The sequence below is a fragment of the Taurulus bubalis genome, assembly GCF_910589615.1.
Source record: "Taurulus bubalis genome assembly, chromosome: 15".
Lineage (NCBI taxonomy): Eukaryota > Metazoa > Chordata > Actinopteri > Perciformes > Cottidae > Taurulus > Taurulus bubalis.
Genome location: NC_136603.1, coordinates 5,325,663 through 5,353,094, shown reverse-complemented (window position 1 = coordinate 5,353,094; position 27,432 = coordinate 5,325,663). Strand labels below are relative to the sequence as shown.

The following is a 27,432-nucleotide window of genomic DNA, read 5'->3' as shown; positions in this document are numbered from 1 at the left end:
TGATAGTAGGACATAAAATAACTCGTCCATTATATTTTTCTACCTTGACATGTGAGATTTAGCCCAGATGATGAGGTCGTTGCGGCCTGGAAACACTTCCTTCCGTCTATGTGGTTTTCACAACTATTGGCTTCTGTTATGTTGGTGGAGCCAACGTAAAGTCATTATATAGCACTAATCCTTAACTCCAGAGCAGAAAAATGGTTCCGCTTTAACGCCACCTGTCTTCCGCCATGTCTCAGAGGGATTCCCGCCAACTTGTGTAAACACACAAGCACGAAAGTGTTCCCAGAACTCAGAAATGTTCCAGTCTCTTACACACCTTCATCGCTGCACACAGTAAAAACACAGACGCTGGTTGGCCGACAGACCGTGCTCTTTAATTACCGGAACAAGCATTGTGCGTGTGTGTGTGTGTGTGTGTGTGTGTGTGTGTGTGTGTGTGTGTGTGTGTGTGTGTGTGTGTGTTCGAGGGGCATCGTTCCACCTCCCACCTTGTGCCTAGGTTGTGGTGGAGGTTGTTGGGTCAGCGCTGTTGGAGGGAAAGCTGAAGACATCCTTCAGAAGGGAAGGGTAGTTGACGTGTTTCACTGCGGCCCCACCGGCGCCAGACCTGGAGTTCACATCGAACTGGAGACGACAGGAGAACACAAGTCACTGCACAACTCTGCAAATGTTTTGTTATTCAGTGTTGCCGATCACTTATTCTTTCATACTTTGTCCTGAACCTCCGTTAGACTGATTAAATCTCACACGTTTTTTTTTTATATTACAGAAGAAATGCAATTTAGCTATTTCTTTTGAGCAGGCGTTTTTTTTTTAATTGCTCCCAAGATTGTTGGATGTATTGAATGGGAGGGGGGAAGGGAATAATAGAGGTAATAAGAGGTAGTGAGAAAATTGGCCGTACTAAACAGCATTTGGATTGCAGCAAAGGCCAGAAAGGAGCAGGGAGTATTGAGTCAATCTGGGTCCATTAACATGACATTACTGGTGTGTCCTCGGGGGGGTACAACTTTTTAAGGAGGCCAAAGTCATCGAGCAGAGACTGAGAGACTCGGCAAGGCAAAGAGCAGCTGGAAGCCGTGACAGGGGAAAATGGAGAATTAAGTAAGCACTGCATCGGCGTACACACACTCACACAGCCAAAATCACACACACACACACACACACACACACAGACTCAGTCCACTTTCATGCTGTGCATGCAGGCCTCCCTTTGTTGTCGTGCCACGGTGTGTATCTCTCCTGCTCACCTGTTTCTGCTTAGATTTGGCTGTGGCAAAGCATGCTAAATCAGCATTACATAGGAAAGATACAAATGCAAGAGAGAAGAACAAAGGAGCTATTTCCTTCCTTTAAATACCACCTCTGTGTGCGTGTGTGTGTGTGTGTGTGTGTGTGTGTCTCTCTCCTTCAAGTCATTTTCTGTGCACAATAAATTGTCCTCCTGTCCGTCTGAACATTCCTTCCCACTCACTTGATTCGGCTTTTGGCTCACTCATCCACTGAGTCATCGCAGGTAGGGGTAAAATGTAGATTGATTTTCAATTTCAACTATTTAAGAGTCCGTGCACACGCTGAGAAAGCACTGACTGTGCTTTTCCGGTTCACTTTCATCCCAAAAACATGTCCTGCTGCCGCTCCGCTCTCTTACCTTCAACGCGTCTTCGGGCATCACCGGGGCAGCGAGGTGCTCTACCCAGTTAATGCCAGCCAGGAAGGCGTGGTAGTCAACCTCGTCCCCGTCTGCAAACCTGCAGCAGATTTGAAACAGGTGCGTACGACTTAGAGCTTTCGCTTGATTTAAATGAAGCCACTTTGCTCCACTTCATACATCATCTTTTAGTGGTATTCCGACTGAATGCTGACTCAGAGGTTTTTCAACCAAGCCAAGAAACATTTCTGGGCAAAGAACTGGACTTCACTTTACAATGAATGACTTCTTCTGTCTGAAAATGCAGTGGGACCCTGAAGAGTTCTTCCCTGAACTGTGCAGTGATCGGTGGGCTCTTACTTGCTGAGCAGACCCCCGAGCAGCTTCTCGGGCAGGGGAAGGTGGAAGGCCTTACAGATGGCCCTCGTCTCTTTGATGGAGAGACGGCCGGTCCTGGAAACACAAAGAAAAGCAGAGACATCGATATCAGCTGCGTAGAGGATGACGTGGTTTCACTTATGCACTTATGAACGCCATCCATGTGTACATCCAGTCAATGTTTGGACCCGCATCTGGCCGCTTGCCTCCTTGTATTGGGTTACTTGAATAAAGCTCCAGAAAAATACACTTGCTGAGGCTTAAGTCTCACATAAGACCAAAGCAAATGGGCCATCAGCAGCATTTGTTGTGCTTTTAAAAAAGCTATAATTTTTTTATATAAAATACATCACTGATAGAAGAAAATGCTGAAAATGAATTTGTACGAAAACAATGTGCGTGTGTGTGTGTGGTGTGTGTGTGTGTGAGAAACAGAAGTTGCTTGTCCTCTAAGACCAGAGGGTTTTTTCCCACCGTGATGCCAGCGGCCCACAGGCCCATTCTTGTCATACCATCTTCTCGACAATTTGCCGCTAACTGAGAGTGTCAACGCAACCACATGAACACACACGTCAGCTTAACCGTGCGGCACTGTTGCCCGTCCATTTCAGCTCGATAGATAGTTACTTTCTATCCATCCTACTTGGGTTAACGGTCTACTACGTATGGACGACTGGGCCCATGGAGCGTACGGGCATTAAACATGTGATTCTGTGCACAAATAGAGAAGGAAGGCACAAAGACAGCAAGTGTGTGTGTGTGTGTGTGTGTGTGTGTGTGTGTGTGTGTGTGTGTGTGTGTGTGTCCTCTGGTCTGCAGGGCTACGTGCCATACAGGTCTTCGGGGTCCATCTGGTTCCAATGCTCCACTCTCACACTACTGGAACTAATCGTTGCTCTGAGATATGGGGCCACTGACTGCACGATTGATGTCTTGTTGTGACGCTGCCTGTGTGTGTGTGTGTCTGCTACAGTTTTTTTTCTTGAGCTATGATCTGTGTGTGTGTGTGTGTGTGTGTGTGTGCGTGGCCGCCTACTTGTGTTGGTCGCGGTATGTGAAGGTTCTGTCCATGTCAGCGAACTCTTCAAAGTGGTTCTTCTTGAGGAGGTCCTGGGCCACAGCCAGCATCAGGCCCACGTCCGCCGCAGGCTGCTCGCGCTCCGAGAAGCTTCGGCCCAGCACCAGCACCTCGTGCTCCGACAGGCCGCACCCCAGGCCGGTTAGCAGGCCTCTGTGGTGCATAAATATATTAACGCACAAAAACTGACAAGACATAGCCACGTCTCCCAGTGCTACCTTTAAACAAAGAATGTCTAGAATTTCTCTTTGCTTCCTTTTGTCGCTTTCTCTCGTAATATTAACATCCTTTGTGGTAATCCCCATTTGTAATCCCGACACCTGTTCGATTTGTTCTTTCTGGTTATGCACACGGTCGTTACCATTATGATGTCCACAGGAATTACATGATCAGATCTTCCAGGTGGACATAAATTTGAGTTATTGCTCCATCTCAGTAGACTCATATTATTGCAACGTGGGGTGTACTGCACACATTGGCTGTATTGCTGTACCTGAATGACTCATAGGAAATGAAGCCGGTGTTGCTGGGGTCATTGAGAGTCAGAAAGCTCCTGATCTCGCTCTGTTTCTCCTCCGGAATAGATCGTAGTTTGCTGAGGATGTTTCCCACGTTGGCTTTGGGGAACTTTAGACAGTTACACACAAAACATGCAACAGGGGGATAGCATTACGTAAGGATCGAGGGCTATGTAATCATGTTTGCTCTGGCAACCTGCTCCGAAGACCACCACTGTTTGTAATACCAAAAACCTTTGATACAAAACCCCACATAAACCTTAGCAAGCCACAGGAAAGCAATATCCCTGCTGCAGTTCCCTGCTTACCTCCTCTGCATGTTGCTCCATGTAGATTAAGGTGCATTCACCCGCGTCCAGAACCTGGAAGTGGTTACCGCTGAGGCAGAGGGTAGCGCCAACGTACAGATCCTGAGCTTTAAGGTACTCAGAAAACTCGATCTTAAACAGCTCCTGGCCGGGCTTTTTTACGCGGCCACGCTGCAGGAACTTTCCACCGAGCACACCTGGTGCACGATGTGTGAGAGAGGGAGGGAAGACGTTAAAACGTTAGTCATTGTATCATCTTCACTGACTTCAGTTTGACTGCATTGGCCCTTTTTTTTTTTTCATGTTGGTTTTTGTACTTTTAAAATCGAATTCAAAGCTAAATTGAATCACGACTCAAACTGTTGCATCGAGTTACAGCATGTCGGCGGTTGGATAACTCATTTTGGAGCCATGCTGAACAGTCCTTGAACCCGTGACATTCTATTCATCTTACATTGTAAAAAATATACTGTCAAATACTGATTTACAATGATGGGAAAATCTCCATCCCTGAAAGAAATAGGTCTCTGAACTAAACGCCATCTATTTCATCTGTTTTCAAAAAGAGTTTGGAAATGGAAACTGAGCATGACAAACCTAATGTTTACCATGAGAGTCATAGATTTGTATCTGAAGTCCTCGGAGCAGTTGCGGCGCAGCTTTTGGGCCAAGCTTCTTCTTTTCTTTTTTTTTACCTGAGTTCTTCTGTGGTTGTTCAAACACACAGATGGTGTCATCGCAGAGATAGAAGTAGATGATGAACACCCTGTCTCTGTCAACTGGATCGGTGGTGACCATCTTGGCACGGAAAATCAGCACACTGATGACGTCACATCTGGGGCGGGGGGGCATATACACAGCAGAGTTGAGTACTGCCACTAATGCACACACAGAGAAACAAACATTTCAGTGTGTAATTTGATTGTCCGGACCTGTCGTGCTTCATAAACTTGTGGAAATCTTTCTGTGGGGGCTTGGGCAGCAGGCCCTGGCAGGAGCTTAGCGAGTCCTCCTCTGAGCCGAAGCCGGTGTAGGGGGGCATTTTCCTCGGGGGCTTAGGGGCTGGGGGAGATTTGTACACCACTGGGGCGAAGTCCTCTGAACGGACGAAAGGGGAAATAAAAGACAAAACACTTAAAAGAAGAAAGGAACCCAGGAGGAGCGCTGAAACGATCAGAGGGCAGCGGGTAATCCATCCATGCAGGAGCACAGCAGCCTGGGTCCGACCGTAACCCTGAGTTGACCTCTGACTGCTCAGAGTCAGACAGGACCCTCCATCACAGTGGCCTGTCACTGGGGGCTCTGCCTGGTTTACAACCGTGACTAATGCAGCGAGCCCCGAAGCCTGCCCAGGGTGGCAGACACATCCAGGTCCAGCTTGGGTTTCTCCTGCTGGGAAACTCTTGTGGTCCCCAGTGCCTTTAACTGTGGAGGCATGGAGAAATACCAGCGCTGGAGGGCCAGAGTATCTGGTGACAGGCGGACAGTGGCGCTGAACACTGGACTTGGCTCTTTGAACCATGGGGTGACCGAAAGAAAATACCGAAAGAAACACAGCATTATATAAGCTGCTATGTAAGTTTTTAGGGAAAAATCAGAATATTTCAGCTGTATTGACTGTACATATTTCCAAATACTTCATCCTCTGAACAAGAGTCTGCCATTAGGAAGGTAATAGCTCTTGCTGGTGCTTGCTCTTACTGCCCCTGAGTGTTCAGATTAATGTATTGCAGGCATGAGCAACAAATAACGGAAGATTAAATCCTTTCAAAGTGTCATTTGAAAAGGAAAAGCCAGAGTGAATGTACATCATATTAAATTAAGTATGTAAGATCAGGTTATTGTTGCACAGACAAAACACCTTGCTATAAATCAATCTATCCTATTTGAATAATAATTTAGTCTCTAAAACATACAAAATATGCCCTTTAAAATAGTGTTTTAAAGCTATTTCCCCGGAAACAGTTGACACGTTTGAAGCACTACTGAAAAAACAACAACAGTACTTGGTTACCTATTCCGTATTTGGAGCGGTAGTAGTTTTTGGTGAAGTTGTCACAGTCAGTGATGATCACTCTCCTGCCCCATACATTCACCTCCGAACCCAGAGTCAGATCGCAGTCCTCATAAAACTCATCATGGACAGCTCCTGTCTGTGAGAGAGAGAGAGAGAGAAAGAGAGAGAGAGAGAAAGAGAGAGAGAGAGAGAGAGAGAGAGAGAGAGAGAGAGAGAGAGAGAGAGAGAGAGAGAGAGAGAAAGAGGATAAACAGATGGCGGAACGACCACAAATGGGCCATTACTTTTTGAATGGAGCTAGAAAATTTACATTTAGCACCGCTCAGACTAGTTCATGAACCCGGTGGAGTCACACTGGCCACTGTTTAGTGTCAGTCAGAATGCTGTTCATGTACGAGCTCATCTAACTCCACACCAAACACAGAAAAACATGACTTTATGGCTTTATGGATTCATGTTTTACTGCTCGGGGGCAGCAATTTGCTGAAACAGGAAAGGCCCTTCCCCGAATTGTTAAAATATCATTATATGCTCTAGTGTTAAGATGTCAGTACTGCAACCTCTTGGTTAGTCTCCCTCACTGCAGGGCCGTTTTTGTGCATATTACATTTTTCAATTCTAATTATTCGTATTGTTATATCAGCGTGGTTGTGACGTGAGCGTGGCTGAGGCAGGACGTACTTTGAGGCTGTCCAGCATGTAGCGTTTTTCCTGATTGGTGGAGGCAAACACATTGAGCACTGTGCGGTCCGTGATCTGTCCGGGCAGCTTCATTTGGGCTGAACGCTACGGAGAAAGAACAAACAACCACACGCAGGATGAGGCAGAAGCGGTTGCTCCATCAAAACACACTGTACAGCACAAGATCTTCACAGATCTGTCTTTAAGGAAGTGGTGAAATCCCATTGGATGGTGGATTCTGGTCAACCTTTAGAGCTGACATTTAATACAAGGCATCAGAACACACACACACACACACACACACACACACACACACACACACACACACATGATTGAGGCCTGGCTGTCTTTCAAGATGAATTAGGCTTCAGTCAGTAACTGGAGGAGAAAGCCAAAATGCTTGAGGGAGACTGGATGCTGCAGCAGTCCTGTCAGACTGAATGACGTCTGGGTGAATGGAGGGATGGAGGGATGGTGGGAGAAAGACTCAAAGAACCCAACCAGAAAGTGAAGTCACTGCAAGCCTGTAGTTTTGGAATAAACCAGCAATATGTAAAACATGCAAATGGAAAAAGGACATTTAACACAATTGATGCAGGAGACAAGCTGTGAGACACATTCTGCTACATTCATGTACTCCCTAAATGCTCCTTACCACCCTTGAGATCTTATCAATTTCTCTGACATTTCCTGTCAAGCATGTTTCTGTCTATATTATAGAAAATTCAGCAATTTACATTATCCTGTGGGATCTGTGTTTTTTTTCTTTATTCCTCTGACAGCGAATGTGGCCCTGGTCTACTCTCCCACTTGATGAACATACAGTATCCCATCGCGGTGCCTCACCTTGGGTAGTTTGCTGCGGCGTAGGAACTTGGGCACATTGTCCCTCCCAGAATTTGGGGTAATGACCTCTAGGATCTCGACGGTGTCATCGGCCAGGTAGTAGTGCAGCTGGAGCTCCCGCTGGTCCCCGAACATGTTCTCCGTGTCGTCCCAGAGGCAGTTGAAGCACAGGACTTCGCGGTCGTGGTCCAGGAACTGCTTCAGTGTGTCGCGCCTCTCGTACGGCCGAAGTGGCTTCATACTTTTCTCAATCTGGGCGAGGGACCATGTGGTATAAAACAAATTTTAGTTTTTGCAATTCAATTCTTCAAGGGTGAGTATCTAATAATTGGGAACCAGCGCCATCAACTGGGCAGCAGTGTTGAGTAAATTATTACTTAATCCAAATACTATGAAGTGCAAACACCCCTCCATGCATTACTGGATTTTATCATTGTTATTTTTTATGAATCTCTTCATCATCTAAAGAAAATAAAGAACCCGGATCCTACCTCTTCCCGTTGTTTGCTGTAGGGGTCATCCGGTACACTGGCAGGGTTATTGAGGCGAACCCCAAGCTTTGCGAGAAAGTTTTGTGTGAAAGAGTCACAGTTGGTCACAGTGTACGTGCGTGAGTACAGCACCATCTGTTGGTTGATGTTGAAATGATAAACGTGGTAGAACTGGTCATCATTTGGGGCAGGCAGTGGGACACGCTGGCGATGAAGAAGTGTTCCTGCCGCAGGGAACAACAACACAGACGTGGTAAGGGACGGGTATTATATTACTCGTCACATGTCAGTGAGGTGCATTGTCGACTTGTGTCATGGATCATTTGACCAATTGGAGTCTTGAATGCATAACATGTAAACATTTTCATTTGAGCTACGTTGACATGACCTTTCCTGTGATATCACACACACCTTGAGGGATGCCACTGTTCTTGTACTCTGGCTCCACCACCTGGATGGTATCATCTTCCATGAAGAAGTAGATATTACACCTCCGGATCCTGTACGTCTCGGCTTGAGCCTCAGGCACAGCTTCCTGGAAGAATGCTTCAAAACACAGAGCCTGGAGGAGCAAAAGGGAATTTTGTGAATGAGATTCATCAAATTATGGCTCTTTGCGACATAACTGATCGGTGATTTTTCAAGATTCCTTTAATGATGTAACGGAAGTGTGCAAATTCAAGTGAAGTATTGGTAAAAATACTATACACTAAACAGATCAATAATATAATCCAACAGAAGTGGTGTACTATACTAAGAGACACAATGCTGTATGCAATATATTCATTTGTAAAGCCACTGCTGAAGTTTAACTTAGACCTCCATATAACCAGTACTCCAGTCAACTGTTAGGGACAATAATATATGTGTATAACTGGGAGGGTAAACCTGATGAAGTCACCTGTTTGTCAAAGGCTATCCATGATGGTAATTCCCTGCCCAGTCCTTTGGGGTAGACAGAGTACTTTGGTTTGAAGGTCTGGCCCACGAGCGGCTCTCCTCCGATGCCTGGCCTCTCAGAGCCCGCCAGCATTGGTAATTGATTGTAATATTCAAAATGTTGGGATTTGTGGAATCTCTCCTTCCCCAGCTGTAGTGCATGAAAAGAGAAAGTGTCTCAACTCAGCTGTCAACCTGAAAATACTTAACGTGGAAATCATTACATCATACTAATTGCTTGATGTATTTATAATGAAATAATCTATGAACAGGTCAAGTGCACACAAAGCAGGCATTTATGTAGAGCTAATTTAAAAAGGATTTTTCTGCTGCCTGGAATGATATATATATGGAAATTACACTTCTGACATCACATTCAGTACCGGTGCATTATTATCAAGCTCAAAACTCCACTACAGCCAAGTCTCTTATTACATATTATTGTATTGTTTACTAGTTCTTCAATGTTAAAAGTAACAAATAGCTAGCTAGCTGTTATAGCTAATTAACGCTAACTGTAAAAAAAAAAAAAAAAAAAAAAAAAAGCAGTTTCCCTCTGAACTGACGAGTAGAAATAAAAAGTAGCATGAATGGAAACACTCAAGGTAACTAGCTTTACAACCTAACGTTACTTGACACTTTTTTATTTTTATTTTGTACCATCAGCCACCTCCCCTTTAATTAACGTTAGGGCAGTTGGCTAGTTACATTACTCAGCGCACAGTTAGCTCGTTACAGCTAACTTTAGCTCACTAAAGCAGTAAAGTTACCCAAACTAAAGCTAAAGTCAAGCCGTATGTGTGAAGTCTGAGGTCCAGTGAATGCAACTCTTACTTGTTTATTGGGAGAATTCCCGGGTAGAAAAGGTAACTCCATGTTTGATTAGTTATCGATCTCCTTCGTGCTGCGGTGGCTTTTCAACGGGTTGTTGTTGGTTACCGTGGTTACGTCGCTTAGCGACGTCCACAGTACAACGTTGAGACCCACGTTCTAGTTTATACGCGCCGACATTTTAGAGGCAAATGCGACGGTTATTTGACATTAAAGTTACTGGATACTTTAATGGTCACTTTAATCACTTCAACTGGTGCAGTATAAATATATATTTTAAATATTTGTATTCTGTCTGTATATATATATATATATATATATATATAACAAAAATAATACTGCTATTGTGGATTCTTCACTGTGTTACTGTTTATTTATATAACTTATTTATTTTACTATGTGCACTTTACCTGTCTGCTGCTGTAATCCTGCAATGTCCCCACTGCATGACTAATAAAGGATTATCTTATATTATCTTATTTTAGTGAATACATATTACAAATTCAAAATACAAACAAACAAGATAAGTATATGTTATTATAGGTGAAGCTATATTGAAGAGTATATTAAGTAATGAAAAACACCCTCACCCTTACCAGCTGCAACATTAAAGTAATGTACACAACTCTAAAATGGGCCATTCTACATTAAGAGTAATGATACTATTTTTGTACTTTTACTTGAATGCAGTTTGTTCACACTTTAATATTGCTATATTTACTTAAGTAAACAATCTGAATACTAATTCTACCACTACTGTGAACTAAAGAGGCATTTATACTTTCACCAACTCCTTAATTACACAGAAATATGTGGTACACTGCAAGCTAAAGTAAAACCAAGCTAAGATAATAAACGTTGAACATGTAATGACTCTGTCATTCAAGACATACTCGTATCATTGTAAATAAATTGTCACAAAATACAAGAGAGAAAGAATTTCAACTGAGTGTGTTATTTTTATTTGTTCATCAAACTTGCATGGTAGACACACCATTGCTTTCTGTACTTGAAGCATCAATGTATTGCTACACAAAATACATACACCAAAAAAGGAGATGCAGGGGAGGCAGACATAACCCATCAAACATGTGGCACCTCTCAATAAAAGGCAGAACAATCTCTTATCCATCAGCAAGATGATTAAGCACAATGTCTGGAATTGAAAAAATATAACACTGGCACTGATGAATCCAGTGGACACCCGCTGCCGTGTGAAGGCGAAGGTTGAAATCTACTTGCACTCAGCTGCATCATGCTTGGCTTAATTGTGCGCAACAAGGCAGCGATAACGATACATACTCTTTCATTGTTTCACAATGACAGTTTGGTAAAAATAAATACATTCTGAGCCTTTACACTTTGTTTTTCTGACATGTATATCATTATTTGGCCTGTAGTATTTGAAGAGGGTCATTCGGGGCCATCCAAGGATCGAACCACCGAAAACATCATCTGAATAAAATAGAAATGCATATGAAGCCAGAGTTTTTTTTCCTACTTTATTTCTCGTGATCAGCACCTCATTACAACTCTTGGTGTGCGTTACTTTTCCAGAACTCTATCCCAGAAGTCCCACATCGACAGTGCTCGTCACATGTACAGTATTAAAGTAGACAAAAGGATGTGTGCAGCTTGTGTAGAAACACGCAGCTACAAGCTAATCTTAAATAGGTCGCTTGCTGTTGAAAACCCTTTAATGATTTAATTTAATCCAGCAATGATTTGTAATGTTGCACTATAGTTTCTCACGACACCAAAAGGAACACCCTAGGACACCAGGCCAATCAGGAATCCTCCAATGAAACCACTTGTGACAACAATGTTTTTCTTCACGAACACTGTGGACTGAAGAGGACAGAAAACGTGTTTCAGTATATGATAAGTACAGTTACATACCGTTCCAAACTGACATACAGCAATACAGGGGAATTAACCTTGTAAGTTACAAAGAATTTTCAACAGCAGGGACATTGTGAGTCAGGAGAATATTGTGCAATATTATTATTATTTTTAAGCAAGAATTTCAAGTATTGGAAAAATGAAAAAGCAGCATGTTTATCTTACTGAAAATGGTTCTGTAACTCATCATTTAAAAGAGAGTACAAACATTTGTTTAATCTAATTAGCCAGTGAGTAAATTGGTTACTTGTTTTCTTAAAGATACTTTTTAATTGTGTTACTGTAATTAACGTAGATGCCAACAGGAGACATGATGAAAAAGACAAAAGGGGTACGACATGCAATTAGGGTCAAGCATTTTGACGACAAGGTCCAACTGTGCTCTGTATACCCCAGCCGGATAATGGAAATTCTGATCTCCCTTAGTGTGACAATCAAAACTAAAAACAGCACACAAAAGTCTTACCTTGTCAACAAACGTGTTTATCTCTGGGCCTGCCTTATCGGTGCCCTTCTTCAACTGCTTCTTGGCTTTGTTGACATCCTTCTCCACTCTCTTCCAGTCCACCTGGATGTAGCCACTATTGTTGGCTATCTAAAGAGAAAGAGTTGCGGCAAAATAAAACATAGATGAGCGGCAGATTCACAGTAATTATTTATTTATGTATTCATAGTGTCGCAAGAATACCTGCAACAGCAGAAGACCTCCTCCTACGGATGTAGCAGCAACTTTTCCGACCTTCTGGAAGAGATATCCTGCACACCTAAAAAGAATCGAGACAGACACATGATGGTTCATCGAATATAATAAATGACTTAAACAGCCTTTAAAAAGGAACCATGAGCATTCTGTATTATCCACAAACTCTTACTAATACTGTACAGACATATTTATGTGCAACCCCAGACTGAGCTCTACCTGTTTATATTTGTATGATCTATCCTGTATTTATTTTGAATTTGCACCTCATTGTTAACTTTGACTTGTATGCGTGCACTCTGTATATTTGCACTCTTCCCACTTTGCATTGCAACTGAAGCACGGAAATTACCCTCTGGATCGATGACGTTTTATCTTATCTCAAAGTGACCACTGACATTTGCATGACAGTGAAAATGCCCCAATAGTTTAAAGTATACAGAACACATTGTTAAATATGGTACACCAAGTGCACACTTCTATAAAAATTGGTAGAAAGGATGGGCTTTGTTTTCAAAAAGAGGATTTATCTTTCTACGTTTTAGTAGCGGCATAAAGAGAGCATACTGTATATTCTAACAGGCATTCAGAAGGAAGAACAGTGGTGATAGAGGAGGGACCAGATGAGGGGAAGATACACCCAAGGCTGCAGGGACCATGTGTGAGTGTGACACAGCTTATTTAGCACTGGGTCCATAGACGGGTTAATGAGGAGCACCTGAAGGCGACACAATGCATTTCCAAGGAGCATATTTACCATCCACTCACTCCCCCTATGGCTAACTGTGTGGCCACGGAGTATTTCTCCGCTAAAGGGCCGGAGTTCTTCCCGAAGAGGCTGTTCCACCATCGCTGACGTTTGGCGTATTCTGTCAGGTCCACGACCTTGTCGTAAATCTCCTCTTCCAGATCTGACAACGGAAAAACAAACAACATACATTAGCAGCAAAGATGGTATGCAGCAGTGACTTGCTGAAAAAAACATTTGGAACGCAATGCTGCCATAACGTAGTAATACACATGAACAGTTCCTGTGTATGTTACAGGGACTATTGTCGTAACTTAGTAAAGTTCTGAGGCCTGACAACAGGTCATCTTCACGCTGGTAACGCTGAAGCTAAGCGACCGTTGGAAAGTTAACGTGAGCTATAGCGTTAAATAGGTGTGTCCGCGAGAGGGGACCGTTAAACAAAGATGCCCAAATATGTCAAATACAAAGTTTTAAAAACACAAACAGACGCTTCTAGTGTTATCTTGGTCAGAACGGACGGTGTCCTGGTCCGGGTAAAGATGTAATTAGCTTATAGGCCCGCTTACCCTTGTCTTGGTTCGCCATTTTGGAGTGCGCTGGTGTGTGTCCTCAGATGCCACCCGGGGAAGGGGCGGGGCCTCTCAGAGAGGAACTGCGCCTGTGACTGATCTGAGATCTGTGGGGCACCAAAAGAGACAGAGGCTATAAAGAATACAGTGCAGAATAAAGTGCTATTTAAGTGCCACAAAAGTGCTACTACGGTGCTACTTTCCTTATTCAAGGTGTAGTCGAAAAGATGTGTTTTTAGTTTGCGACGGATTATGTAGACTAAGTCTTTGTGATGTCAATGGGGAGCTCATTCAATCATTAAAGAGCCAGGAAATAACTTCCCAAGTGTTGTGTAAATACAATTATTAGTATTATTATTATCACTAAACTAGTTGGCTACTTATGTCTACTTTCTCAAAAGAAAACACTAAACCAAGTGCCCACAAGTTTGTTCTGTTTTTTGGGGGGAGTTTTTCCTGATCCGTTCTGAGGTCCTGGGACAGGGATGTTGGATGTGTACAGATTGTAAAGCCCTCTTAGGCTAATTTGTAATTTGTGATTTTGGGCTATACAAAATAAATTGAATATTGAATATTTGTGACAAATAATCACTGCAGGCTCTGGGTGGGGATGGACCTCGTGTGTGATGGACCTCCTGTCAGCAAAGTGATGGGATCCAGTCCCGGCAGACGACAGCAGGAGCCCGTCCCCCGTCTGCCTCCCATCACCACTTTCTTGCCTTTCCTGCAGGTGTCCCTGTTGAAGCATTTTAGTCAGAATTTCAACAAAAAAAAGAGTCCAAAGAAGAGAGAAAAATATCAATGATATTGAGATTTGTTAATGGTTTAGCTCCACCAACCCTTTAGTCTTACTCTTTTCTATATTTTGAGGCCTTCCTCTTGCTATCCACCCTTTGGGTGGGACCTCTTATATAAATGTAAAGCTATAGGGTTGGTAATTTAGCAAGTGTACACTCTATTTTATTTATTTATTATCCGACCCCAAAAAAAACAGTCCAGTGTTGCCAACTCTTTCCCAATGACAGTCGCTAGCGGCGCTAGCTCGAAAAGCTGCTAAATCCAGGACAACCCATCCATCCATTGAGGCCTCCCTCCAAAGCCACTCCCCCCAAATTCTGATTAGGAATGTGAACAATAGACATGGCTAGTGTTTCTCACAGCTGTTAAGCTGTTAAGACATTACATTAGGGCCGAAAGTAATGATTGGACAGGCTTTGGACAGTCCTGCAACAGCCAAAGAAACCATATTTTGTTTCCTTTTTATTTCAGCATTTGAATCATTACTGTGGGGATGTAATGAGAATTTAAACAAATATAAGAAACATGTTTCTGAAGCAGATTACCAGCCTTTAATATGATCAATTTTTAATGCTAATCTGTGATTGGCCAAAACAGTTAAATGACGCCATCCTCCCTTGGGGTCTTTACCAATCATCAACCAGAAAACAATAGTGATGTCATGAGCAATTCCAATTTTAATCTTCAATTCTCTACCCCTGTTTATTAGAGATAAACTGTCAGTGAGGCGATAGCATATATGCTCTACTTACTCTGGCAATAGAGGCATATTAGATAATACATTATAATAAAAAAGGTCTATTAAGTCCAACCTTTGAAATTGCTCAAAGGTTTCAAACATCAGAGCAAGAAAGAAGCAGTTTTTTTTTTACATTTGATTTATTGTGCAATAGGTTTAGATAACAACGTTTTTCATTTACAATAAATGCAGTTTTTTTTAACGCCAAACTATTTCATCATCACAAGACATATTTTAAAGTCAAATTTATTAAGAAAATAACACAATCACACTAATAATATTTTGTTTATGCTAATACAATTTAATGTATAGAATTGGAAAACTCATGATTGTACAAAGTAAGAAATTGACTGAAAGACTTAAGTGAAACTGTTGAAAACTTTCATTTAAACAATGTAAAAATATTATCTTTAAAATCTTAAAAATTAATAAATATATACATATATCTATCTATCTATCTATCTATCTATCTATCTATCTATCTATCTATCTATCTATCTATGCAACGTTGCAACAAACATACGTGACAGCTATTCTGACCAATAGGTTTGCGTTACAATACAGTTACGTAATCATAATATAACGTGAGGAACCAATCGCAGGCCTTGAGGCGGGTCTTGGAAAGCGCATATTGATGTGTGCGTGCGCGTGTTCGCCCGCGTGTTCGCGACACATCAACTGGAGACCGTCACGTGGCCGCACACGCCGGCCACCGATTGGCCGAGGTGAACGGAGGGCGTGCCGACAGTGGCGGCGTGCGTTTGCCTATGTGACACAATTACAACAACTTTGAGCCGATGGTTGGGGAAGTTTGCGACATTACCAAGTAACCCTCACTCCTAAAACCCAACATTACAGCAACTTCATGCATAAATTGGCACTGGAATATACGCTGTGTTTTGATGTACAATGAGGAGTGCGGAAGGTAACTTGAAGGGATCATTTCCTTGAGGATTTGGCAAGAATTACGCTACGCCCCGTTTTAGTCCTGGATAACGTTAGCTGTGCAACACTTTCGTTGTTACTGCGTTTTGACGGAGTTACGCGGTCCCGTCGATCTTCCCATTTCTTTCCCATGAAATCGTGCGGAGTGTCGCTCACCGCCGCCGCATCTGCTGCCGCCCGGAGTCTCGGCGTTGCTGGTAATGACGAGGAGAAAATGGCGTCGGGAACAGCGACTGATATCGAAGAGGACTTTCCGAAGCTAACAGCGCCAGAAAAAGAGAGCTTGGTCGGAACTGACAGGTTAGACGATCTGCTATGTAAACAGTCTTACCCACTTCTTCTTTTTTTTTTAAAAACAAAACCTATTGTTCTACGTGCAGTTTTGAATAAACAAATGGACTCCCCCACCACCCCCCCAAGTAACACGGAACCGCCTGTGTGTTGTCTGTCCTCTACTTGCAGTTCACTGTTTGGATTTCATAGGCTTCAAGAAGATGGCGCCAGAACGAAGGCCTTGCTGTTAAAGGTATGCCACAGAATAGGAACACAGCTCCTCTGATTAGTGCGCATCCCACCTGAAAGAAGTGACACAGACCTCCCAACGGCTCCCTTGCTAGCACGCGACACACACCAGCCTCAATTGCCACAACTTTAAAGCTGAACCAACGGCTGACTGTTTAATAAAAAAGAAAGACAAAAGGCTTTCACTTGTGGACGTTGTAATTACACATAAGCTGATAAACGCATAATAAAACGGCTCCGGTACGTGTATGTGACGTGTATTAAACGAGCACATACGATATATGAAGGACAAAACAAAATCGGTGGTGTCATCGGTTGAAGAGCGAATAGGTACAATGCTACGTTTCCAACGTTCGCTTTGTACCGACTGTTGGAAACGTGTTTGTTATATCGCTTTAAACACAATGGGCCTGGAGAGGCAGGTATGTGTGTGTGTGTAGGGGAAGAAAGCACGTTGTTGTTCAGACTGCTGTTACTTTGCTTGTTCGCTGTATAACGTTGGTCGGGATGTGTTAACACCTTGTCGCCCAACTGTTATATGTCGCTTTCAAAAAGTGTGACAGTGGGCCTCGGACGAGGGGTAAATAAATGCACACGTTCCTCAACGAGAGGAGGGGCATTAAAGTGACATAAATAGTTGGTTATCCCATTGAACCGTCCGTCCCGTCCTCGGTATAAGGGCTGCTAGCGAGAGAGTTTGGGGTCGTGCGTCAGCTCGCTCTGGGAGCGTGTAGCGGCCAGCTGCCCGGCGGGTTTCCTCCCTCCTCGCTGACACACACAGCCACAACAACTGACACTAACGAGGGGGAAACGCACACAAACCGTGGTCGTTTTAGGGTTTACAAATAAATAATGTCTGGTAGAATTGGTCCAAGATGGCGGGGGGGTGGTGGGGGGACGGGGACGTTATGCTAGCTAACTAGCAATGGCTGCTATGCTAATCACCATTTGCAAAAAAAAAAAAAAGAAGCCGCACGACGAAAGCGTTCTGTGTTTGAAACAAAGATGACCAATTACAAAAGCGGAAGCCAGTCCGTTAACTTCAGCGTGTGTGTGTAGCGCTGTAGGTGCACACTGGTGCAGCCAGTGTTGCAGCGTTACGCCGCTTGTGTTTGATCTGTGGCTTCAACATGTGGCTTCCTAAGCAAGGGGCTGGCTGGTAACGTTGGTGTGTTTTAAGCGTGCGCTTTCTGATGAGGCACAGACACACTTACTGCTTTAAAAAAATAAATAAAAATGTTTAAATTGCTGTCAGTGCCCTCCATACTCTGCTGGATACCTGGCCAACACAGACAGGCTTGCCCAGTACGATAACGTTACAAGTATAAGATGTGATGGTTGGGGTTTTTCTTCTTGAAAACATTCACATGCATAAGGCACATTCAATTATTTTGTGGCATAACTCAATATTGATGCGAGGTTCCCCTTTACATCCTCTCTCTGGACTCTTCCATTTTAAAATGTGGGGGGAAGGGAGAGTATTAGTTCACCATGTGGTACCGTTTGAACTGACACATAATAAACATAACGCTATTCATTTCAATATCATATTATGTATTATTATGTGTGTTTAATTTGCTGAATCACACAAAGTCTCTGCAGGGTGTACCTAACCCCTTGTGTCACAAATTCATATGCATGGCATTGTGCCAGCGCTTCAGACGTGTGTAATAATGCATGCTTGCTATGTGCTGCGTGGAAGTGTGTGGGGGAAAAAAAGCCAGTCAATTTTGTAAAAAGATGCAAACAAATCTGAAAAATAAATATTTTAAACTGTTCAAAGACCTCGCTCGTTAAAGTACGCAATAGTTTGTCTGTTTCACATTGCCGAAGAGCATTTTCCTGTGCTTCAAATAAACGCCCTTAATGGTTTATTCAAGATGTAAATGCTTTGTCATTCAGAACGATCAGACTGATTTAGTTTCACCCAGTAATTTTGCCGTAGGCCTTCACACTTATGACTAGTACATTTCTGAATCATTTGATTTTTAGAAAGGTGTAGTTGTGTTTATTTTGTTTCAGTGATGGCAGAGCTCAACAAGAATAGCATACGCTGAAGTCAATGTTCTATTCGACACAAAAAGACCTAATTTTGTTTACTCATCTAAATATTTGTTTTAACATTATGGCATATAATGTTGTGTCTCGCAGACAGATGCACACACTCCCTAATCATTCCTCTTCAGTGACTGCTGTGTGGGCTAGCAAGAGTCATTTGTTTAGACGTTGTTTAAACGCTCCTTGACGAGGTCTGTGTTTGGGCATTCAGTTGGTGCTATGCAAACAAAGACGACTTGGAAAAGCATCCCGTTGGTAGTATATCGTCAGCTGTGTGTGATCGCCTCTAAGAAACCTAGGCTGTTGGTCATATTGACCCTTTTATAACATAATGTTTTTTGTGTAATATGCGTAGGATCATTCAACCATTTAAATCTGTATTGTTCATTGCAGCTGCGTAGCGCCCCTTTAACTCTACACTGCTATTGCTCTTTCGTTTAGGCTGTTCGCTGCTACGATGCCCTCATCCTGAAAGCAGAGGGGAAAGTGGACCCTGACATTTTCTGCCAGCTGGGCCACTTCAACCTCCTGCTGGAGGACTATCAAAAAGGTGAGAGTCTCGATGTGTAAATCCTCCTGGCTGTTTTTTTACACACCATCTCTAAACATCTGCAGGATCATTTGGTTATTTTCTGTCCTTTTTTATATAATTTTGCTTGTTGTGTCTTTTCTTGTTATATTGATAACGTGTGATCAACAAACAACTAAAAACGTGTATTTCTATGTGGAGCCGAGGGACCACTTTGTGGAAGCTAATGGAGATCCAAATGAACAGAACAATTGATCACACTTTTTTTCATGAGTCATTTGATGTGCGCCGTTCGCTCTTGTGTTCTACACTCATACTTTTGGTTCCCACTGCTAAAAGCTTGTGACTGAGGATTATCCTGATTTGCCATTGCGTCCTTGTCTGGACAACCTTCCTGCTGAAGTGTAGCCGAGTTGAATATCTTGAGCTTTTAACATTGTCACTAATGGTTCACTCTCTCCTCTGTCTGTGCCACATTCTTTGATTCATCCCACCATTTTCTCAGCATTATCTGCATACCAGAGGTACTTCAGTTTACAGCAAGACTACTGGAAGGTGAGTTGCTATAAAACATATAATGCTACAAGCACTATTTTAGAGTTTTGTGTGTCTTCATTCGAAAAAATCGGTCATCGAAGTGCAGTCAGAAGTCAGAGCAGTCAGTTTTGGAGTATATGTTCCTGTTTTTTTTTTTTTTCAAACACATTTCATTTACAAGGTCATGGAGAAGTACTGCATTACCCACAATGGGGGGGGGGGGAAACAAACCACTGTCCTAAAACTGTTAGAGCAACAACACCTGGAATGCAGACCAAGTGGACTCTTGTACTGTTGAGTGCTGTGCACACAAGAAGGTTGGGCTGGTTGTCAGTCCGTTCTATTTATTTCTTTAGGGCGCATGGATGTGTTGTACTGTTGAATGCATGTAAGGCCACGGCGAGGGCCTGTATATTATGTGCGTGAAGCGAGGGCGCTGTACAGCCACAGAGTCTCAAGAGTGGCGGATTGCCAACTCTGTGTGTGTTAGGGCACATTTGTTAAAGGGGTACACAATAATGCAAATCTTCAGGTTACCGGTAAACAAGAGCCTCGCAGAGTAACCTACTGTCTCTGATGCAGGTTTAGTGAAACGGGGAATACAGAGCAGCCCATGTGGACCCCAGGAATGGGCCACATTGGCGGTTGCAAGTTGCTGCTGAATTGGCAGTTGGTCGGTCAGGCTCTACTTGTTTCTCTTGCATGCTGTTGCATGTTCATACGGGGTGACACTGCTGCTTTGAAATGTGTTCCTACAAAGACCCCAAAAGGTCACGTGGAAATAAAAAAATGTTATTGATTATTTAGCGGTACCCCACAAGTTTGTGTTTACCTCTGAATACGTTTGCATTCCTTTTGATCCATAGAGGAAGGCTGATCTATATTATGATATAGTCATAGAAGAAAAATGATTGCAGCTAGATGCATAACTAGCAGAGTTCGGTAGCCCAGCTCTCTCACCGACTGCTGGTTGAGACGAACTGTTGCTGTAATTGTGGCTGCAGGTTGTTGACGTGGTCATGCTTGCCGAGTGTTGTATTGAAGCTGCTGTTATTGCTGGACTACTGCGGTTTATGCTTCCTCGGCCAATGCTGAGTGCAATCGCAGTGCAGCCACCGTAGCCAGATGCGTAGCATCATAGATTCAACCACCACTGCAGCCGTGGACCGAGCAACAACCATATCCAAAGTCACTTCGACCAGGCAGAGCAGCTGCAGATGTGCTCACAGCCAGTGATCGCACACTACTGACGCTCCGCCTTTTAAAAGAAAAAAAGAGTAGGTAGCATTTGATGCGTAATGTAAAGTGTCACATCATCCTTCTGCAGAGAGTTTCCCCAAACTGGCCTATGTATCAGGGGGAATGCACAACTTAAAGAGAATGCTAAAGTAGTTCAGATCCCATGTGATCCTTCAAGGGCTCTGACGGTTTCTACCACTTCCCAGCGGACAGTACACCCATACAGGTTTTCAGATAATCTGTCTGAGACCAATCAAGCAACTTCTTCCTGTTAGCTTTGTTTAACCTGTTGGGTCGAGACACGTTGCATCTTTTATCATTCCTATTGGTAGATGATGATGATACATTCCCATCAAAGCACCGGCCCAGCTTCAACCTGAGCAGAGGTATAATCCGCTAGAATAACTGAAAACTCTTGTATGGGTGTGCAGAGTCTTTACTTTCTTTAATATTGGAGCATGTGTCATTCCAATGGGCTTTGCTGCCAATGGGCTTTTATGAGGATGTGATCTTAAACTGTGGATGTGACGATGTTTTAGAATTTCTTTGCAGAAATATTGGCCTCAGTTTAGATTGCCTACAGTTCCTGGAGTTAAATTGTCCAATCAGCTGTGACACGATGGCGGTCAGCCTGTGCTCTCTCTCTGTGGGGGGAATAGGCCCGTTTTGCTTTGACGCCTCAGTGTTTTGATAACCGTTAAACGAAGGTGCTGAGGGTTGGATTGCGATCGGACCTGACAGCTTTGGGGCGCTCGGAGTTAGAGATTGCCACAGTGAAGTGAGGGTGTGCGGTCCTGCCCTCCGCTAGATAATGGTGCGGTGCAGCAGACTTCTCTTGGTAGCAGTAGTGATGGAGAACAAAAACACAGCGCTTTTATTGGCCAGGATAGGGGTGGTTAACCAAATAGGGGTCTAACTGTTAGAGGAAAACTTTAAGGACAGGGAAGATGTGTCAACATAATAATGTTGATGATGGAAAAGGTATTGATTTACACTCGGTGTGTTGGTGTTCCTCACTCTCTCTCGCTACTCTAATCTTTGCATGATGTTTTATGCTTGTTATCTAGTTGTTCACTTTAATTAAATTCAACTGTTTGTTTACTTAAAAAAAAAGGAAAGAAAGGAAAATCCAATTGCACTTCCCACTTGCTAGACACATTAGCGTGTTACGTGGTAACAGCGGATGCTGACTCAATGGTCACTTGTTTACAAAGAAATGAAAGAAAAAAGCAATGCTCATTTTGTATTGATCAATTGATTGAAATGTCTTGGCTAATTGTTGATTTTCAACAGGGTATAATGTAATTCTGGTGAGATTGATTGGTGCCATATGTCTTTGTTGTTATCCTATTATGTTCATCAATACCTTGAGATGTGTTGGTCAGTACTGCCCACTCCTTTTGTCTTGATTGGTTGAAACAATTGTTTTGGTGGCTTGCACCGAGGAAAATAAATTCACCTGTACTGCAAATGTCAAGAGTTGTCTTGAATGGCTTCTTCTACTAGTTTCTTGACTGAATTAAAACATTGGGATACCTAAAGTATTGTAAAAGTTATCAAGCAAAAAAAAAAAATCAAGAGAAATTAATGAATATATAATTTTGGGTGCAGATATATGTAATGAACATACACTCTTGAATATAAATGTGATGACACCATCACGTTTATAACCGCTAGCTTTTAGCTCCTCACCAAGTTGTGAACAATAATCATTACAATGTGCTGAAGAGATTTTATACTTCTGTTTTTAACAACTTTCCAACACTTTCTTTTTCCCAGAATGCTGCCTTTTTATATGGCCTTGGCATGGTTTACTTCCATTACAACGCATTTCAGTGGTAAGTGCTTTTAATGAACCTCATTGCATGCATGGCGTCATTCAGTTTCACAATGATTATTGTCTTTGGTAATGGCTAATCAAAGGTTTATGCTATCTAAAAGAAATACTGCTTTCTTACCTCTGGTCGGGTGAGAACATAGATGTCATCGTCTCTGTGTGCTCGGTACAGAGTGGGCTCCAGAATGTGTTTAGCCTAGCTTAGCACAAATATTGTAAACGGAAGGGGCGGGGGACTGCAAAGCGAAGCCTTGAAATTCCTCCACAGCTCTTGTAGTTGCATATGTATTGTGTATTATACATATTGCATGTGTTTATTTCAATGGTTTACACATTCAAAAGTAAACCATTGTGGCTGAACTAGCAGTCAGATCTTTACCGGCCATCAGCGGCTGGGTCTAATGGTGAAGATGCCAGCTGTGCATGTTTTTAACATTAAAAACACAGTGCTGTTCTCTGACATATTGCTAACTAGCGAACAAGATACAATATCTAAACCCCAAACATTTGGAGCTGTAGTATTTTCTTGTTGTGGTCGAAGCTAGCCGGTTCCCCCGGCCATCTTCTAGGTTAAACGTAATTAAAAGATTACACTTGTATTGCTTCTTGTCTACTTCATGGCTTTCTCTGGTTGTGGGGTTCATCTGTAAGGGCCGAGTCCACCAGTAGTCCTGTTCATGGAACATGAGTCCCGTTTCAGTTAGACCCTTGAAACATCTGTGTTATTGTTTTCCGTCGGCTCTCTGAACTTTGTGTCATGGCAGAATTGAAGATGAGGATCTCATTTCTATGCCTAATTAAAGCCCTGTAAGTAAGAGAGAGACAAACTGATGATCCACAAGGAGAGCTAGGAGCTTAGCTCCCCTTGCTCTCCTAGGCAAAATAGTTTGTGGTCATGTGCGCTACAAGTGAGATTTCTTTCCAGGCTGAAGGCCGCTTTCATTCACGGAGTTGATGAGCAGTCAGGGAATGTGTTGTCTCTAAAATGAGATTGTATTTATCCGGAGGACAATTCCTGTGCAGCAGTTGCAATATGACTTCTGCAAATAAGAAGTTCTACAATGGCTTACCTGATGTCATTTTGCATTTACGATGCAGCTGGGAGCGTCGCTCTCACAGCGCTCGTTCAACACTGTCGTGACCGGTTTGCTGGTTATATGCTCAAACAATCTTTGCTGCTTTTGACTGTCTTTTATGACTTGTCAGAAGAGATACAGGGTCGTTCAGTGTTTCCTACTATTTTAAACTGTGCATATTATTGGTGGTCCCCCATGGCGTGCACTGGGGCTGCTGTTGTTTTACCAAGAAGTGAGGAGCTGAGACATCCATCACATGAGAACTGGTTGCAAAACGGCAGCAGGGAGATCCGTTTGTGTGACGACGGCTCTTATCAAAACACGACTACTGATTGTATGGTAAGCGTTGCACGTACTGAAGTGTCCTCCAATGAACCCTGCAGCCAAAGTAGTAGTGAATGGAAGAGACGTCTCTAGTCTGTCAAACTGGAGTTGCTGCCCCGGCATTTACTGTCTGCTTTTTTCCTCCGCTTCGTTAAGCTCTCCTCAACAGAACCTTTCTTTGCTCAGTTTTCTTAGTCTAAGCCGAGTCATTTGAGATCATGGCGTTCATTTAAACGTCGCTGTCGTTCTGATGTTGTTCCGGTCTGGTCCCAGGTGAGCGCTTTACCCCACCGGGGCTGAGTTTCCCGAGGGGACTGTGTTGTTATCGTACAGATTTAGAGGGGCCATTTTGGTACCACCTCATGTGCAGTGAGCTCCATCTCTCTGCCCTATAGGGACCAGAGCGTCACTGCCTTTGACAGCAAAATGTTTTCACGTACCACTAACAGCTAGACGGCTTGATGAGAGCAACATAATGTTTTTCTTCAAATTACATCACGTTTTCAAAAAGTGAGGCGTCAACATTTCAGTCTTCTCCCTCGGCACAGCCGGACACGCAAAATGTTATGTTTGAAATCCAGCCGCTTAATAAGTGGAGCTTGAACTTTGTTCTTACTTGGTTCACTACTTAACTCCACTTTTTGTGTGTATACTACTGGCTGATGACATTGATTAGAGACGACAACTGCACTTTTAGAGACTCTGTTGAACTGAACTCTATTATACAGCTCTGGATTGGGCGCAGGCTGCAGAATTTAGGGCACGTTGACCATTTAATTTCTGTCAGGCTGTGTTTGGAGTCGCGCCTGGCACCGTAGCGCCAGCCTCTGCAGACGCGAGCTAGAATCACGCACCAAGGCGTTAATGCTCACGCCGCTGTCGGTTGCATTATCCTCTGAAGCGCCAGAGGGCGTACAAACTAAATGTACTGCGAAGAAGCAAGGGTGTAACTTCCGAAACGGTATAAACCAACCTCCACAATGCTGAGGGGGAATTGTAATTAACAGTAATGTTGTATAGCTCGTATTCATAGGCATACCATTGCATTTGTGTACCAGGCCTGTTAAGGAAGGGGTCAACTATTAAATGCATTATAATGGAACAAAAGTATCCTGAAAACTTGATTTGGCTGGCAAAATATTTACTCCAATGTCGATTATTAGCTCTGATCACATGGCCGTTACTAAATGATTACATAATTTTCTGGCGCCTGCACCTTGTGTCAGCTTTACTACATGGAAAGTAAACTAAACTTTACGCTGTTTACTCCGGCAACAAGCTAGTAGAACACGTCCGCGCTGTTTCCGAACCGAACCACTTCCCCCTCCAGGTCCTGAAACCTCCCTCGCCTCCGCCGACCCGCGGCGACCTTTCCCCTCTGTTTTTCCTACTGCCGCCCCGCTACCTCATCCGTGACCTTGAAGGCCTCTTGTGTTGTTGCCCTGCCAAGTTTGTATGTCGCCATCACTGAAGCCTGTGGAATGTATTAGCGGGGGGGAAGGAAGGGTAGCAGCGTGTCAAGTTGGGTTCAGGAGGAGGGATTACGTCACCCTGAGGCCCAGGGGGAATGCTGAGCTGTCAAATGGTGCACGTTACTTCACAGGGCGCTCACCGGGAGAAACGCTGTTCACAGGACCTCGTGACGGTATTAAGAATGAACATTTGTTTGTTCCATTATTGAAATCCGTCCAAAACAAGCGCCGCTGCAAGACAATGTCACCTGCAAATGTTAATGTGGAACATTTATCCCATGAAAATGTCAAATGGAGCCATTGTTTTGCCGTCAGGTGGCCGTTTCTAGAGGAGGGAGGCGTTCTCAGCTCGCCGTTTGGCTGGAGTTAGCCGTACGCTGTGTGTCACAACCTATTCTGTAGAAGAGCTGTGCTCTCCAAGCATTCACGTTGGATTCTGCCAGCGAGGGAGGAAAGGGTGAACGCAGAGAACAGAGGGGAGGAGGGACCAGATAAACAGGGAGGCGGCGCTGCGAGATGGGAATGGGGGCAATGAGTTCTGTGTGTGTGTGTGTGTGTGTGTGTGTGTGTGTGCTCTGCCGCCACATTACAGGAAAAAGGCTTCATGCTGACATGCATTTGCTGTTGTTGTCATAGCTACACAGTGAGTGGGTTCAATTGGAAATGTGCGTTTGTTTTTATTGTGCTGTTTTAATAAACCCTTATTTTCTTTCAATGTTATGAGAGGAGAAGAGTGTTTATTGCGAAAGCGACAGCAGCCCTTTCAGCATTGCAGCTCTTATACACTTAACTTTCAAAGCCAGCCATGCGGCCACAGACCAGGTGCAGACACTGGATCATTTATTTCGACCAATGAATTACACATTGAGTCCCTTGCTTGAGTGTCGACGCAATGCTTTTCTTCACCAAATGGGACAAATGTCACTGGGTCAAGATGACAGACTTTAACAGGCCGTAAGAGGCGAAAGAATTATCAGGTGACTTGATTTTTGCAGACAACATGAACAGCCGTAATCCACAAACTCTTGTCTAGGTAATGCTTAGTGTTTGCTGCCTTTCAGTTAAAATAAGCGACGCAGTCGTGAATCTACTTCTTGGCGATCTAGCTGATGGTTTCACATCGTGTCGACCATCTCTAATGACCGACAGCTGGTCGTTAGGGGAATCTTCCAGTTAAACTTTTAAGCACATCATAGCACTCTTATAAGCTTATCATCGGAAGAAGCCCTGAATCTAGACTCGCAGCGATTCAGGGCTGTGAAGTAATCGTCCATTCAGACTGGGAAGCTAAAATTAGCTCAAGTGCAAAGTCGATCATGAAATACAATCTGCTCTAAATTCAGGTTTGGACATGTCTTCATTTTTTTGTCTGTGACTCAATTTGAAGCACCTCATCCCACTAGTTTAAGTCTATATCAAATTATGTGTGTCCGCTATTGTAGTTATCCACTAACATGTCCGGTTCCATGTATTCCGTCACTGCGGACTGTCTGAGTAAAAAGACAAGTAGAACCCATTCACCTGGGGACCACGGTTGTTGTACCAGCTCCGCCTTCCGAATTTGCCTATTTAATTTAAACTGGCAAGCCAAATTAAAATAACGACAACCATTACCAGGTGTAGCGCAAATGCCCACGATCCGATGATATCATCTATACAAAGCATCCAGATACAGATACACATGCTGATA

General features: G+C 43.4%; 2 protein-coding genes across 2 annotated transcripts; both read right to left on the bottom strand.

Annotated features, from left to right (window-relative positions):
• Positions 1–501: 501 nt before the first annotated feature.
• efhc2 (EF-hand domain (C-terminal) containing 2) lies at positions 502–9,789 on the bottom strand (the record flags this gene model as incomplete). Its single annotated transcript, XM_079230670.1, has 15 exons — positions 502–630; positions 1,658–1,757; positions 2,018–2,110; positions 3,072–3,266; positions 3,607–3,740; positions 3,940–4,136; positions 4,635–4,774; positions 4,872–5,037; positions 5,954–6,092; positions 6,638–6,742; positions 7,484–7,735; positions 7,975–8,198; positions 8,386–8,536; positions 8,876–9,064; positions 9,748–9,789. 15 exons carry the CDS (start codon positions 9,787–9,789, stop codon positions 502–504), a joined length of 2,256 nt encoding a protein of 751 aa, XP_079086796.1.
• Positions 9,790–10,689: 900 nt separating this feature from the next.
• On the bottom strand, positions 10,690–13,713 carry fundc1 (FUN14 domain containing 1). The gene is made up of 5 exons (XM_079230655.1): positions 13,664–13,713; positions 13,104–13,257; positions 12,335–12,410; positions 12,113–12,241; positions 10,690–11,592 (listed from the first exon to the last, which is right to left on the bottom strand). The coding sequence occupies exons 1-5, from the start codon at positions 13,680–13,682 to the stop codon at positions 11,515–11,517; spliced, it is 456 nt and encodes a 151-aa protein (XP_079086781.1). The 5' UTR covers positions 13,683–13,713; the 3' UTR covers positions 10,690–11,514.
• Between the last annotated feature and the right edge of the window lie 13,719 nt (positions 13,714–27,432).

Bases quoted from the DNA above. Each gene is read 5' to 3' on its own strand.
- fundc1 (XM_079230655.1), bottom strand. The intron at 12,411-13,103 runs GTAAATATGCTC...GATTCTTTTTAG, and splicing joins ATAGGGGGAGTGAGTGGATG to GTGTGCAGGATATCTCTTCC. The intron at 12,242-12,334 runs GTATTCTTGCGA...CTTTCTCTTTAG, and splicing joins GAGGTCTTCTGCTGTTGCAG to ATAGCCAACAATAGTGGCTA.